Source organism: Lepidochelys kempii, chromosome 10, assembly GCF_965140285.1.
Source record: "Lepidochelys kempii isolate rLepKem1 chromosome 10, rLepKem1.hap1, whole genome shotgun sequence".
In the NCBI taxonomy this organism is placed as follows: Eukaryota; Metazoa; Chordata; order Testudines; family Cheloniidae; genus Lepidochelys; species Lepidochelys kempii.
In genome coordinates, this window is record NC_136389.1 from 43,825,456 (window position 1) to 43,842,227 (window position 16,772).

Below are 16,772 nucleotides of genomic sequence, written 5' to 3' on the forward strand. Positions count from 1 at the left end.
GGCGCACAAATAAAATTTCTAAGTTGTTACTAATGGCAACTGAGATCCTCTTCTTCCCCAATACTTCTCCTTTTGCTTCACTCTTGGAGAGTGAGCTTTAAATGAGTTGATGGTGAGTAGGCAGATTACTCCTGGGGACATTCTGCACCAAAAAAATTAAATTCTGCACACAACACTTCCAGTTCTGCGTATTTGTCAAATTAACACAGTATTATCACACTAGTTTCCATGATTTTTGGTCACTTATTTCAAAATATCTGTCAGCAAGTACGTCTGTAACAATACAGCAACAAAAAATTCAGGAAATGTTTTTTGACAAATTCCTTACAAGGCATATTAATACAGAACTCTGAGTAATACATTTAAACTACAATACCATATTTCCCACACCCCTCTGAAGCAGTGCAAAGGCTTGGGGGAGTCAGGGTAATGGAGGAGTTGAGGGAGAGAAGTGATTGCTGGGATGGAGCCTGGGTGTGAACTTGGAGGGTTGTTGGGTATGGGTCAGAAAAGTATATGGAACAGACTTTTTTGGGAGGGAGGCGGGGGGGATTGTTAGGGAGCTTCCCCCATGCTGACCCCTAGCATCCCATTCAGTCAGACACATCTGACTTGCACCCCTTGTCCACATGTCTCCCCCATTTCCATGTGGCCCTGCACGCCCTGCCCCGTCACCATGTGGCCCTGCACCTCCACTTCCATTCAGCCTCTGCCCCAGTCTGTCCTCCCCCACTAGCCCTTGTTTGACTCCCCAGCAGCCCCATGCTGTGTCTCCCCTTAGTCCCTGTCTCCTGACCTGGCCCAACAGGTGCTATGAAGATGGTAGGCTCTTTCTCTTCCCTAGTTGGCCAGGAGCTGCTGCTCTGTTCTAGCACCACAGCACCCTCTGGTGGGCAAAAAGCAGAGCAGCCGCAACTTTCAAGCCAAAGCTTTTTTCTGTGAAAAATTAAAAATATGCATGGCTCATTATGCCTGTGTGTAGTGGTGCAGAATTCCCACAGGAGTAACTTCTTGCAGGATTTTTATAAGCAGCCTTCTGGTACTGGAAGGATCATCTTCTTAGTATCTCTGCAGCTGGTGTTTCAAGAATAGCCTGGTTTCCATTAGTAGGATATTTAAAGGACCATATGGCTCTGGACACTAGCCAGTTGGGCCTCTTGGTGTTTACCACAATGCACACCAACTCCTGGCACTGTCCAACTGAGACCTCCTCACTGGAAAAGTCCCTAAATTTAAGTCACAGGTGGAGTAGTAAGTGGGGGAGACTGGGAGAAGGACCAAGACAAAACTATATTATGGGGACTGAAAGGTGGGAAAAGATGGTGCAGAAGGGATGAAGGAGAACATAAGTTGGTGGGTTTTGGTTTTTGTTGGCTGGTTGGTTTTTTTTTGTTTTGTGTTTTTAAAACACCCGCAGCCTCATTGGCAAAGTACTAAAATGCTACTTTGGCTGTAGTTTGTAGGCACTTCAGCCTCAACTTGCTTTCTGAACTGGTGTCTGTCAATTCTATTTCACATCTTCCTCTTCATAAAGAGTCAAAATAAACTGCTGAGAAGGCAGCGAAGCATTTTGGTGGGGAGGAAGGACTGTTTGAATAGTCAGCAAACAGTAGAAGTTTGAACTACCCAGTTCAAAATAGAGAAGGTGTTTGTACAACCTTTCCACCACTATTTTACTAAATGATTACATAAAGGAAAGATGTCATATAAACCTGAAAAGTCTCCTTTTTAAAAGGAAGTGGGCAACTAATGAGCCAGACTGTAATAGCAACAAGCCACAACGGTGTGCATTAGTTGGCTATTGATGTATTAATTTCTCTGATACATGCCTGGTTGTGGATTATGTGAACCTAAACCTCTCTCATCCTCATATTCAGCTCTTACCTTGCTGCTGATTAACTAGTAGTTGAATATTAATGGTACACGGCTGTCTTAAATAAATGCCAATTGTAGCATCAATTCATTTTTAATAATTTGTATGTAGCAGGTTTCTTGGTGAAATCTGCTGTAATGCTGTTCTAGAGTTCTGTCGCAAGGTTTGGCATATCAGCATTCATACTTCAGTATGTCATCAGCTCTGTTTCCATGCATAACACTCTTGTTCTGGTGGCCAGACAAAACATACTTGTTTCAAATAGTCTAGTCAGACTTACTGATACTTAACTTTGTGCTGTACCCTACAGTATAAAATGCTTTAAAACACATTCCAGTGCTTACATAGATGTACTAGAAAAGTAGTTGGTCTCCTTCATAGTAGGCTGAGTAAATTAACACCCCAACTTCTCCTTTTCCAGATGTTGGAGAGTATGATTAAGAAACCTCGGCCAACCCGTGCTGAGGGCAGTGACGTTGCTAATGCTGTCTTGGATGGAGCAGACTGCATCATGCTGTCTGGGGAGACTGCCAAAGGAGATTACCCTCTTGAGGCTGTCCGTATGCAGCACGCTGTGAGTAGTGCCTTTGCTTTAAAGGGTAGAATTACATAGTCCAAAATTGGAAATTTTCCAAAGAGGTAAAGGTAGCATATATCCCACTTCCTGCTTTTCACTTCATCCAGATGTCTGGTTGTCCAAATGCATTCAGAGTCAAGTAGCAATACCTAGCAGTTCTATAATGGCAGCTCCTTGTCCATGCTCCCACTAACCCCTGCTTTCTGAAAAAGTAAATCTGTTCTTCCTTCTATTTCTTCCTCCCATTCATCTTCCTAACCTACACTTACATGGAGCATGGACTTGTAAGCCCACTGTAGCCTGACAAGGAGCAGGTCAGTGTGGCACTGCCCTCTGCCACTAGATCATCTATGAGAAATGGTTTCCTTTACATGCCAGACATGCAAATGTCACTTGCCATGTGCTTTGTACTCATCACTTAGAGGCAGAGCCAAGAATTGAAGTGCAGTGCTGAGATGTCCACTTCAGTGGACTGTAAGAAACCGTAACTTATATTTATGTGGCAAGGTTGAGCTTTCTTCGTTACCCTGGTGTTGATTTCCTTGAGTCCACGGCTCTAACCTCTAACTCAAGCTGCGGAGCTGCTCCAAGGATCATTTTGGCCTTTGAGCTCAACTCCAGATACTGAAAAACCATTCAAATTTAAATAAATGAACTTGTGTGGTAAGGGAATGGGATGGTTTAATGGGGTGCTTGTTCCAGGTTTACTGTCCTGTTGCCTTCAACAGCTCTGCATTTGGCTACTGTTTATGGGGATGTTTCTTGCATGATGACTGACAGGACTTTTTTTTTTTTTTTTTTTTTTACATGTTTAAACTGCCAGAAACCTCTCTGCTCTGCCTTGAGTTCACCCAGCTCATCTTCCCATTAATTTAAGTTTAATGCTAAGTGTCTAGAAGTACTGATGATCTCCGGGTAACTGCTGTGAATTACAGCATTTACAATGCACTAGTTTGTCAGTTGCAGTTCAGGTTATATAGATTAATAAACATAGCTACTAATGTGCATTTACAATTCCTTACATAAGTATACTTTCTTCTCACTGTTAATTGTATTTGATTTATGTGCACTGGAACTTTTGTTCACTTAGGGAACAGATGATGAAACCAGACTGTGGGCCAATGATCTTAAAGCATGTGATAGCTCTGCACTGTAAACTACTCACTAACTGCCTGCCTAAAGCTTCTCCTACTAGGAAATCTTGAGGGTTGACCCTGATACCTAAATCTGGAAACTTGCTGCAGTAAAACTTAATTTCAGAAATGAACTCTTGTGATCCAGTTTAGTTTCAGATAATCTAGTTCGACTAGCAGAAGTTCTTTAGATCTGGCTACTAGATAGTATGTGGGTACTGGTGATCTCAAGTGTTTGACCTTCCTTTTTTTTTTTAGTTACTGTAGGTAGGTCAACAGATTAATACAAGTGGTTCTAGGCTGTATTTTTCACGTAAGGCAAAATACTGCCTTTCTTAATGGATGGTGGCTTTTATTGATGTAGTCTTGAACTTCCATATTATAGCTCATCGTACCTACACTGCATTTATGCAAGGTTCTTAATTACCAGGTTAAGTTCTGAACACTTGGTTTCATAGTGGCAAAACATATTGGAGAATTGAACCTCCAAGCATGAGGGGAAAATAAACCAGGGCACGCAGCTAAGGTGAAACTGAAGCTTCTGATGTAATGCAAAATGGATGTGCCTACTGGCTTCAGAATCATAACCATCAAAGGTTTTGTCCCCACCTTTCCTTAAACTTGGGCTATCCCCTAATCAAACCCTGCCTGTGGAGGCATTTAGTACCGCTGCAACGTTACTAGGAGTAGCTAGACACTTGTGGTTTTTTCCTAAAGTGAATGCTATTAGAATAGGCCAGGTTACAACCTCAGAGCACCAACTTCTGCTTATCCCTTTTTACCATGATGCAATGAGTAGTTAATATTGGCACACATGGACTAAGGCTTGTCTGCACAAAAGTGCACTAAATCCCCAGGCTCAGCCGAGGGCAGTTCAAAACATTGAGGCTTTCTGTTGCCTTTAGGGTGCGGGGAGGGGAAAATCTCACGAATCTCTCTAGAGTATCTGGGGTCAAAACCTCCAATTATGGAATCTGGCTTCTGTAAAATAAGGCCGTGAGGCTCAGTCTCTACCTTTCCAGACTAAGCCATATAAAATGGCAGTGTGACAGCTTACCAGCACTGCAAGCATTGACCACTGTAAAACTAACTGAAAGGAGCTGCTCTTCTTTCTAGAAGAAAACAGTTTATCCTAAACCTTACAGCGGGTAAGGAATCTGACATGACAGTGACACTATAGAAATGTCTAAACAGTTCAAACAAATTCAGGTTCCCCAAGCACTTACGCAGTCCCATTACCTGCAGCTCCATTTACCAGAACTGCTCTTCCTAGAAGTAGGGTCTTAATACTGGGTTGGTAAGTTTGTTTTTTCTCACTTCTAGAGCACAGTTTTCTCCCTTTCCAGGAGCATGAGGGTTTTACATGCAGGTGTATGGTGACTGCATAATCCTCCTGGGTTGCTCCTGCTTTCTTCCCAGGTAACTTTGCCAGTGGTAAGACTGCCCAATTGCAGTGACAGCAAAATGAGCATGGACCACTTTTATTGATGCTTTCTTGGTCTAAAAGTCAAGTCAGCTGATAAGAGTAGGACCCTTATGTTCCTGCTTTCCAGCTTCTGTTATGAAAAATGTATTTCACATTTTAGCATCTTTTATAAATGTGAAGACTGGTTCTTCACACCTAAGCTGAAAACAATGAGATGCTCTAGCTAGGTGCACTCCCTCCCTATAGCTTCTAGGAATGTTAGGGTGTTTCAGAATCTGGAAGTACTTTATGTACCAATCTAAAAGAATTTATCCTCTAGGAATGGGGGAGAAAGCCTGTTTAAACTTGGTGCCAGAAGTTTCTCCAGTATACTTGATACGTCCTTTCTACACCCAATGAATCTCTCTGACCTGACAGATGTGTTGGTAGAATGTAATAATTACCACTTGCTGACAACTCTCTAATTTCCACTGGATATCAAAAATTGACTCTAGTGGTAATCCTAATGTCCCCAAAAGATGAGGCACAGTCCTCTAGGAGTTCAGTAGCAAGTTTCCAGATGTTGGACAGGATACCTCTCCCTGGGAAGGAAGCAGCTCCCAAAATTTCCATTCGTCCTGTCAGTTTAAAAAGTTGGCAACTAATTTGACCGGTGGGAAAAGCAAGTCTTGAAACTCTGCCCTTGCCTGTTTGTCTAAAGAGCTGAATGAAATTCAAAGAAAGTAGGACATGTCTATACTCCACTGCAGTTTGGACTATAGGATGTTAATAGCACATACCAAAGTGCTTTGCAGTAACTCTACCATGTGTATGCTGCAGGTGCATACTAAGATTTCTAGTTCACGTTAATGTAATCCATTTTCCAAACTGAAGGGCAGTGTAGACAAACCCTAAGGGCAGGTCTACTCTACAGACTTGCATCAGCAAAGCTGCAGCACATCTGGTGAAGATACTCTAAGCTAACAGAGCTCTTTCCCGTTGGCTGAATTGTGACCGCTTCTCACAGAGGTGGAGTTACGTCAGTGGGAGAATTTCTGCTGCTGACATAGCGCTGCCTACACAGGGGGTTACTGTCAGTGTAGCTATGTCACTCAAGGGCAGGGGTCTCAAACACAAATGACCACAAGGGCCACATGAGGACTAGCTCATTGGCCTGAGGACCACATTACTGACCCCCCCCCACCCCTTTCAGAGGCTCCGCCCCTGCCCTGCCTCTTCCCACCCCTTCCCTGCCCCCAGGGGGTGGAGGAGGGGTGTGGGGTGTGGTGGGGATTTAGTGCACAGGGGGTTGGGGTGCGGCAGGGGGCTCAGGGCAGGGCATCAGGATGCAGGGTGCAGCAGCAGATTCAGGGCGGGGGTGTGGGGTGCAGCAGGGAGCTCAGGGCAGAGATGCAGGGGGACCGCAGGGAGCTGGCGGGCCACAGGAAATAGCACGTGGGCCATGTGTTTGAGACCCCTGCTCAAGGGTATGGATTTCTTTCACACCTCTGAGTGATGCAGCTATACCGAAGTAAGTATGTAGTTTAAACTAAGGGCTTGTCTACACTGGCAATTTACAGCACTGCAACTTTCTCACTCAGGGGTATGGAAAAACACCCCCCTGAGCACAGCAAATTTCAGTGCTGTAAAGCGCCAGTGTAAACAGCGCACCAGCGCTGGGAGCTGTGGCTCTGCCATGACTACACAAGCCATGTTAAAGCGCTGCCTTGGCTTTTATATGCAGACAAACAGTTGTTGCACAGGTGGGCCATGGCGTTTTCATAACATGTTGGGGGTGTGACAGGGGAGCCTCAGAAAGGTTAAGGTTGAGAACACCTGATTTAGGTGTCTCAGTCTGAATTATTGTTACAAAGGATCTGGTGGCTGGAGACCAGGAGTCAGAATTTCCGCATCCTCTGGGATATCTAGACAAGCTGCTGAACTTGTAACTTAAATAAAGAAAATTATAAGGTGGGCATAACAGTGACAATTCATTAACATTTGTAATATGCTTGTCCTCACCTGGAAAGTCCCATAGGGTGAAGTATCTCTATTTAGATGGATTTAGTCTGTCTGAAGCCTCCATTTGTCTTGCTTGCTATAAATAACTTCAGCTAGTAATCTCTTCAAGAGTATCAACTTTTCTGCATGCTTTTTTAGTAAACTCTGCAAGCCTTCTTTATGTGGTTGTGAAGGGCTAGCATTGCCTAGTCAGACAAGAATTCTTGTCCTAAAAATGCTTTGTTAGGCATACCTACTGATCTGTATAAAATTCCTAGATTCTATACAAACTCACTTGGAATATCCATGGACTGTCTGTAAGCTGGATGTTGAAGCTTCTCATGACGCCTTCATTCTATGAACAAAAACTAGAAGCATCTTCTGTAGTTGTACACTTGACTAAGTAGAGTAAATACAAATATTAAATGAGGATTTCTGTACACTACATTTTTTTGAGAAAACAACCATATAAGGAAGACTTGTAATACTGTTCACAGTATAGAAACTAAAGGGTAGGGTGGTGCAACTGTAAAGATTAAGTTTCTTGGCTTGTCTTTAAGGTAACAGCCAAACCATAAAATGAGCCCGCCTTCTTTGCTTGCAAAGAATGAGATGGAAGGTGGTGGCATTGTTAACAATTGGACTCTTCTTCTATAGAAGATTATTCTAACAGTGCTCTGGGCCATTAGAAGGATGGGGTGAACACATATGCATCCCTGAAGCAACATATACCTTGCATTCTACTACTATGTGTTCTCTGGCACACCTAAAAGTTGAGCCCCTGGTAGAGTGCAGAAGCAGGACCCACAGTAAGCTGACACTTTAAGGCTTGTCTACACACTATGGGAGTGTGATTTCTAAAGTGCACTGTTGTACATTAATTGGTGCACTTAACATAGTACTGGTTTAAAAAAAAACTACATAAAATTGCACCGAGGAACTTATAGTGTGCACCAGCAGTGTCTAATCGACCAATTAATGTGCCACACATAAATGTGCTTTAGAAATCCTACCCCATAAAGTGCATTACCCCACCATGTAGATATGCCCTTAGCATATAATTAGATGAGCAGTTTTCGTAAGGAAGTGAGGGGCCCCCCACCTTCCTTAGCCTAAACAAATACAGACAACTCAAAAAATTTAGCCTGACTTCAGGCCCTGGGGCGGCTTGACTGTAAAGCTATCTGTACTTGAGATTTTTTGAGAGCAGCTATCAGAATAATGTAGCAGAAAAGGTCCCATTCTGAAAACACATGATCTGATGTACAAACTAGCTGTAAGAAATGGCACTGAATGTCCACTAGCCTTGGCAATGTTAGAATTCTAACCGTGTTTGTCTATATTAAATCTTAACCTCCAAGCCAAAGGAAGTTTCACAACCCTACCTCTAATAATCTTTGCCTGCATGACTATGACAATTAAGCAAATTAACTCAATATCACATTACTCTCTGGTGTATCTTTCCTTCTTTCTGTCACTTCTTTCTTCTCCCTCCCTCTTACCCCGGCCTGCAGATCGCTCGCGAGGCTGAGGCCGCAATTTTTCACCGTCAGCTGTTTGAAGAACTTTTCCGCGTCACTGCTAACAACAGGGACCCTGCTGATGCCATGGCTGTAGGCGCTGTGGAGGCCTCTTTTAAGTGCTTAGCTCCAGCTCTGATAGTTCTGACCGAGTCTGGCAGGTAGGGCTCAGAAAGGGCAAGAAAGACTTAGGCTCTAAAGATAAATAAGCATTTTCACTCCACAGAGCGTGCGTTAGAGATGCTCTAACAAAGACAAACTTCTTGTGCTTCAGGCCATGTTTCGATGGGTAGAAACGCATTCCACTATAACACAATAGTACACACCGTGTGAGCAGCTCTTTGTAGTTCAAAACTTCAGCTTGGCATACACTAGCAGAATCTGAGTTTACATCATCCTTATAGTACAGCAGGATTGGAGGTAGGTAGAAGCAGAGCAAGAGTGCCTGGCAGTTGGGCATGGATGTGAAGAGTGTGCTGGCCAGGCAGGGTGGGGTGATTTGGCAGGTCTCACTTGAATTCAGAAGAGAAACCTCTTTATCAATTATCTGGTGGGTGAATGTTTATTAAATAGCATACCCTGATTGCTAATTTGAGGTTGCACAAGCAGTGTGCTTGGCTAAACAGATGACCGCCACCAGCATGGTACCATACATTAATCTGGACTTGCTAGTATAAAACTGATTGGTAAATCTTCTGAATATCAAAATAAAGGTTATGCTATTGGCATCCTGCTGGGCATGGCACCTCACCTTACCCTGTCACCTGAGCGCTGACTGACACGAATGTCGTCTTCCCCGAATGCGTGTTGCTCTTATAGATTGCTCGTGAGGCCGAAGCCGCCATCTTTCACAGGCAATTGTTTGAGGAACTACGTCGGCTGGCCCCTCTGAACCGTGACCCTACGGAGGCCGCCGCTGTTGGCGCTGTAGAAGCTTCCTTCAAGTGCTGCAGTGGGGCTATTATCGTCCTCACCAAGTCTGGAAGGTAGGAGGTGAAAGGTTCCCTCAAGTCAAATGGACTTCAGTGACCGGGGTGGGGGTAAAGGACACCTTCAAAAGTGTGTTTTTAAGAACGAATGAAATGGTGACACTGAAGCAGCTAGAAAACCAGGCAACTTCCAAGCTAAGGTCATCAGTCTGCAATACCCAGTTTCACTAAGAAGATGGACAAACATTTCAGAAATCTGCAGATATTTAGTCTTAATTCAGTTCTTCAGCGTTCCTCAACCATTTTGGCATCAGCACCAAGCATGTAGAATTTTTTTTTTCTGCTGATAAAATTGCATCTTTGTTGCCAGTAAAGCTGGCTGGAAAACTTTGACAGGAAACAACTTTTGAAAGTTTGTGTTTAGTCACTTTAACCAGAGAAATCTTGGATTTTGACAGTAGGTCTGAAGTTCACTGGATGCAGAATCTAGCTTTTTGAATAAGGCAGTACCTTTCAGCCTACATTTTCCAGCTGAGTTGACTACAGTAACAGCAAAAGTAAAGACCTGCCTGACATGGCATCACTGGCTAAACCATTATTAGAATATTGACTCCTCCTGTTTTCTAGTCCTATGACCATACAGCAGACTTCAAGCACAGGACTACTGGGCCTGGCTTAAAGAGAGGCTTGTTTAAACAGGAGGCTAAAAATACAGAAGTTTGTTCCCTTTTGTAGGTTAACACTTCTTAATGTCTGTCCTGCTTAGGTGTACAGTCTAAGATCAGTTATTGAAGACAATAAAGCAAGGCCTAAAGTATCCAACAGACAAATCTGTGGAATATGCCTCTAATACTAGGTTCACCCAATGCCTGTTTCCTGCACCAGCTTCCACTGCTTAGTGCCAACAGCGTGCAAGGCACTAGTTCATGGAACAACACCCTGGAGTGTTTTGGGATTATGACAAATGTTAATGCTATTATGGTCGCCTGTGGCTAGAAAATACAGGAAAGCACAGTAAGGGGCCTTAAACCAGCTCATCAGCTTCTAGTTTCTCCAAACTGAGAACTGAGTTGCTCCTCTCAAAGCAAGTTTTGGCTAACGATAAGTTGTAGGTGGTTTTTGTTTTGATTTGATTTTTTTGCTTGTTTTGTGCCTCCCTTCCTCCCCCATCCCCTCCCCCCAAAAAAAACAAACAAACCAACCTGATGAGCATTATGAATCTTCACCCTGAATCTGGACCCTGCAGGTAATGGTACAACTGACATGTCATTTAAACATACTCAGCACCTATTCTGGATGAAGAACTGTGCCAGTTGTGAATTCTTCACTTTAAAGAAATTTTCAAGCTGGTGCTTGCTTTATTGCTACAGAACAGGGAATAATAGCTGTAAGCATGAGAGCTTGTGTTCTTCTTGTGCTTGTGCTTCCAATGTTTCTGTATAAAGGGTTCCAGCCAGCCTTACACTTGACCTTTCTGAAGAGATCTGAACTTTGATATTTGAATATTTTTAGCTCTGGATTCTGTTACAGCCTCTGAATACCTGGATCTCCTTGAGCCACTGGAAGGCTTTTCTGACAGTAGAAAGGGTTTGTCAGAGTGGCTGGGTTGATGAAATTGGAACTGCTGTCTTTTAATCAACAAAAACTTTGACTGGAAATCTTTAGTATTAAGCATCTTTGAAGTTTGATTCATTAGAACTGGACCATAAGAATCTAGTTGAAACAAGTGTATAATTCTGTTCTATGATACATTTTGAGCAGTAAAATATAACTATAAATATCGTGGCCTTTTGCAGTTCCTGACAGAGTCTGTTTAATCCCTGAGCATGCACCACCTTCCAGAATTTAACTTCCCTCCCAGTAGGAAGGGGTGGCACCTGTACCAGTACTAGCTTCTGCTGCTAGAGACTTTGAGACTCTGAATAGGCATCATTTGTGCCTACCATCCCATATTCACTAGATGTCCCACGTAAATATTTCCATTTTACCATATTTGCTTCCAGACCCTTGCATAAAAACCAAGTTGGGCAACAGATCATAGCAGGATAGGCCTATTATGTTATCTGCATTCATCTTTAAGCAGGTGAAAAGGGGATTTCTCCCTATGTATCTGACCTGAGCTGTGTGTGGTTAATAAAAAAACAAAACACTGATTCAAAGAACCTTAGAGTTCCCTATGTTTTTCCCTACAGTTTCCCTCTAATAGTGGCTCCCAGTGACTGCCTTGAAAATAGCCTGCTCTAGCAAGTCTCCTGTTAACACTTCAGTGACTGCGCACAGGGTATGATGCAGCAGAGGTCATTCCTTCTACCTGCCCTCCCCGCCCCCCTTTTTCAAGGGAAAGGATTCTAGATCCTTCAGAAGAATTTGATTTCTTGTGACTGCAATTCTGCCACAACTCTCCCCGGCAAATTATTTGAACTTTGTGGATGCTCTGGAAATGCCAGTGACTCCCCCAAAATGGTGTGGGTTTTTTGGTTTTGTTGTGGCTTTTTGCAACATTGCATTCCTTCTCCCACACCAGGGACTGAATATTGCCTTTGCCAGCCATGGGAGCAAGGGACTCCACCTAACCCTGTGATCAGATATGCTTAAATGAAAAATAGACTGAAACCAGCAAGCAAACTCCGCACTCCTATCTGGCAAGCTGTCACCACTACTTACATCCCCTTGCACAGTTTATTTGCAGTGATTATTTTCTCCTTTCTCGCCCCCCCCCCCCCCAATAGCACAGTGGTGGTATTAGGAAATAAAGTCTTCCATTCTCCTGCCCATGAAAAGAGGAGCACTCAGGCCAAACCTTCACTGTTTTGCTCTGAAGAGAACAGGATTCATGCATGCTGCCTGAAGTACCAAAGGGTCAAAACCACATGACTATGACGCACAGAAGGGCAGCAAAATAAAAGCCACACAATATCTGCCCACCTTGACATTACTGCCAGCAGAGCTACAACACCCAATGCAGGAAACATCCACCTTAAGTGTAGAGTGAAGTTTCCTAAACTCTTTGGTTTCGAAAAACTGAAGTGGGATGACACCAGGTTTGTAGAGAAGGGGGAAGAGACTCCCTGTTCCAACAGATGGTTTGCTATGCCCTAAAGCAAGAGAGATCATGTGGACCTGAGGCAGTCCTTCCAGGAAAGGATGCTGTGTATCATGTCCTCTATTGTAGGTCGGGGGACAAAGGACCAGCCTGGCCTTCAAACTAAACTTGATGTAAACCTTGATTCTCTTGCATGATTTTTATTGCAAGTAGTCTTCCTGGCCAATGTGTGCAAAATATCCAAGCAGTGGTTACCATTAGCTGTTTCCACGCCACTCAGTCTCCACATAAGTGAAGATAGCACCTACTTATAAGAAGTGCCATGATCATTTCTCTGATCTTGTCTTCTGTTCACTGTGCTTGCTGTGAACACTTGAAGTTTCTCAAACTCTTGTTGGGCTGCCATATATGGGATGCTTTTGGAGGTTAATTCTACCTTCAATTTTGTTCTCCCTCCTATTAGATCTGCTCACCTGGTGTCCAGGTTCCGCCCACGTGCTCCTATCATTGCTGTGACTCGTAATGGACAGACAGCACGCCAGGCCCATCTGTACCGTGGCATCTTCCCTGTGTTGTGCAAAGAACCCACCCATGATGCATGGGCTGAGGATGTGGATCTCAGAGTTAACCTTGGCATGAATGTTGGTGAGTTATGTTGCTTTATCTTTACTCTGGTCAGGTAACTGATAGCTTATGGAAGAACCACCCCTTGGGGCATCTTTTGCCATCTGGCAGAGCCTTAAGGCTGTTAGTTAGAAGAAATACTGCTTGTGACCAACGAATGGGCCTCCTACAATCACACCTCCTTAGCCAGATCTGGTGCTCCGACTGATAACTTCATACTGAAAACCACTCCCCTTCACAACAGGCCTTGATTTTTAATAGCGCTAATGGAAAGTTGTACAGACAAATGCTTATTGGTCTGTCTGGTGAGTGGCCACCTTGTTTTTTTTTAAAAAAAAAACAAAAAAAAAACCAACCTTGGGCTGCGGTAAAGGGTACTCCTCCCACTGTTACGGTGCACTTTGCATTAACTGACAAAGGCCCAACACCAAAGTTCACTATGGGCTGTATGAACTGGAATTTCACCTAGCGGCGGCACCTGTAGCTGAGTTTAAGGTCTCAACATGGAACAAATGGTGTAGGACAGAGGTGAGGTGTCCTGTCTTTTTTTTGTGGTAGATCAAACCATGTTTGAAGTGCTCTTACTGCTAGGACAACCGAGTCCTTTAGCCTGGTGTAATGATGTCATCTCGTGGCATGAAGGGGGTATGGGAACAAGAACTAGGTGAAGCCCTTAGCCATAGTAGCTGCTCTTTACATTCTAAATGAGGTCCAAGAGAGCTACTAAATCCATGTGGTAGCTCTGGTAACCCCCCTCTATTACATTTGGACTTACAAGAAAGAAATGGTATTCCTTGTCTCTGGATGCAGACCTGTTGTGGAAGACATGCTAAAACCTAATAATACTGAGTCTACTGTATATTATGGCATCTAATGGAACAGTTGACATGAGCTTGGTTTGCAGATATTCACAAATCTTTCTCTTCCAGGCAAAGCACGTGGCTTCTTCAAGACTGGCGATCTTGTCATTGTACTTACAGGATGGCGCCCTGGGTCCGGCTACACCAACACCATGCGTGTGGTGCCAGTTCCATGAACACCATCTCTCAAACTCTCCCCAGCAACACCTTCCCTCTTCCCCCACTTTCTTCTCCTCTGCTCTACCCCCTTGCCTTAGGCTGGCAATTGCTTGCAGTGTTATCCGTGTGTAGAGTGGATATAGGTTGCTAAACACCATCAAATGCAGCAGCGGGGGAAGGAGGACCTTTGTCACTCTAAAAATACTTGAAATGTTTTAGTTTTTGAAAAGTAAATGACCTTTTTTTTTCCCTAAGGTGATTCTGCCCTGAGGTAGTTGGGAGTTGGTGTAGGAAATTCCTGAATGGTGACCGAACTTGTGCTGCTCATCCCCCTCTTTGTAGACTGGATACTGTCTTAAGGGTGAATACTGTGTCTTTCCCTGCACCTTTCTCAGGAGTGCAGGGGAAGGAGGCAATAACAAGGTGATCGTCTGAGTTCCAGTGTTAACACTCTGCAACAGGCAGAATACAGCTCTGTACCCTGTAGGTTCAGATAATCATCAGCTTAATTCAATGCCTCTCTTCTCTGCCATGTCCTCCTAATTACTCCCCCACTGCAAACTTGTACTGTCACCAATGCACTCCAGTTTAGGAGCTGTGGTAGATTAAGGCATGGATCTATGTAGCCACACTTGAACACACTTGCAGTATGTAAACTAGTCTTCTTGTCTCCCCCTCTGGATTTACAGTGGCTCTCTGCACTCCATAGTTTAAACTCCACTACAGATACATCCAGTATCTAACACACCAATGGATGTTGATGAAAGAGTAAGATGTGCTTAACCCTTTAAGTCCTAAAATGTCAACTTTCATGAGACAGATTACTGTGTATCCCCCTCCCAGTGCAAATGGAGATAACTACTTCAGGGTTCCAGTATACCTGGAAAGCAGTGATAGAAACCTCCAGCACAGACCAAAGTCTAAGATGCAGGGTTCCTTCTAAGTCAGTTAGTCATTTCTGGGCAGCAGGGAGAAATAGAACAAGGATAAAACCAGGGTTTTGCTCTTAAAGGGTTAAGTGTTGCATTTCCATTTCCTGTGCTGCTGAGCTCCTTGTGCTCCTCCTGCAATGTTGCATATCTGTCTGAGTTGAGTAGTCACGTTTCCTGAGAGCATTCTCCTATGTTGTAAATCTGGACAAGTTATTTACTGTAACAGGTGTATTGGGTGGTAGAGCACAACTATGTACATCAATAAAGAAAAGCTGAAGCACCCATCAGACTTCTGCTCTTGCTTGGTTTTTCCATTGGCAAGGTGGAGTCCTTTGCGAAGAAAAGGTGACTAAGCTGACCAGCTGAAACACATCAATGCTTACAAATAATATCTGAAAACTAAAGGAGGAAAAACCTATTTTCCATATTAGTTGAAAGCTATTTTATCCTTGGTTGTGGAAGGAATTCTCAATACTGTAGTTGTTGCATGGCAGCTAGATGGTAGAGCCCTCAGATGTGCCAAATCTATTGTAACTTCAGACATAGCTGTCTCTTGTGCAGACATAAAGATCACTTACCAGCTACATCACTTCCCAATCCAGTGTGGTAACTAGAGCAAAGCAGCTGTCATCTACCCACCAATTTGCATCACAGTGCAGCTGGATGCTACACATGTGGTAACTTACTCCAGTTTCTAAAACTTTCTAGTGTGAGTCTTCAAGTACCACATGTCTTGATACGGGAATGAGTCTTGCTCTGTGGGCTTCTGCTGTTCTGCCCTAACAAAACAAGGGCTGCCAAATTTTAAAAATAGTACATCAGAATGTGCCGCTAGTACTCCTTTTTACATCAGAATGTAGTAATTGGTATATCTAGTAATCTAGACTTCTGCTTCATTGTTCAGAAGCACCCTTTGATACAAAACCCAAACTTGCTGCTACTCAAGTTGCACTTGATTTGCCAGGGCTAAATGTGTTCGAGGGAGGAGGGGAGCATCAAAAAAAGAGGCCTTGCAGGGAAAACATGGCTAAATATTCTCTACACCAGTGGTTCTCAACCTGGGGTACACAAGTCTTCCAAGGGGTACATCAGCTCGTCTAGATATTTGCCTAGTTTTACAACAGGCTACATAAAAAGCACTGGAGAAGTCAGTTAAAACTAAAATTTCATATAGACAATCTTATATTGATCTAGATATTATGCACTGAAATGAAGTACAATATTTGTATGCCAATTGATTTTTTTATAATTTTATAGTAAAAATGAGAAAGTAAGCACTTATTCAGTAGTAATGTGCTGTGACACTTACAAAATCAGACAAAATACGTAAGCAAGTCGTTTGAGGTGCAATGTGGGGGTATGCAAGACCAATCAGACTCCTGAAGGGGTAGAGTAATCTGGAAAGGCTTAGAGCCACTAATCTACACTACTAGCTTATTCCTAGAAATAGACAACATGGAGCTGTTTCACTTAAATTCCCCTTTCCTCCTCACCCCTGCTCTTAATAAGCTGTGAACTTTGAATACTCTTCTTCTCTGGGCAAATGTTTCGTACCTGACTTAATACAAGCAATATATATGGAGAGCAAACAAATTTTTGTGGGTGTAGAGGGCTTAAGCATCTACAGATAAATAAGGCAAGGGGAGGAGTAGGTGTTCAGGGCCTTAATCAGACATCAAGGACCTCGCTTACAGCCTATGGCAGGATGGGATCAGT

General features: G+C 43.4%; 1 protein-coding gene across 2 annotated transcripts in view; it reads left to right on the forward strand.

Moving 5' to 3' along the window:
• Positions 1-15,343, forward strand: part of PKM (pyruvate kinase M1/2) — a 39,136-nt gene extending 23,793 nt beyond the window's left edge. Inside the window, exons 8-11 of one of the 2 annotated variants that reach the window (XM_073363161.2) lie at positions 2,295-2,447; positions 8,504-8,670; positions 12,945-13,126; positions 14,035-15,343. In XM_073363161.2, coding sequence (XP_073219262.1) covers positions 2,295-2,447; positions 8,504-8,670; positions 12,945-13,126; positions 14,035-14,141 — 609 coding nt within the window. In that variant the 3' untranslated portion in view covers positions 14,142-15,343. Of the gene's footprint in view, positions 1-2,294; positions 2,448-8,503; positions 8,671-9,328; positions 9,496-12,944; positions 13,127-14,034 lie in introns of both variants that reach the window. The other variant, XM_073363162.2, reaches the window with a different exon arrangement.
• Positions 15,344-16,772: the final 1,429 nt, after the last annotated feature.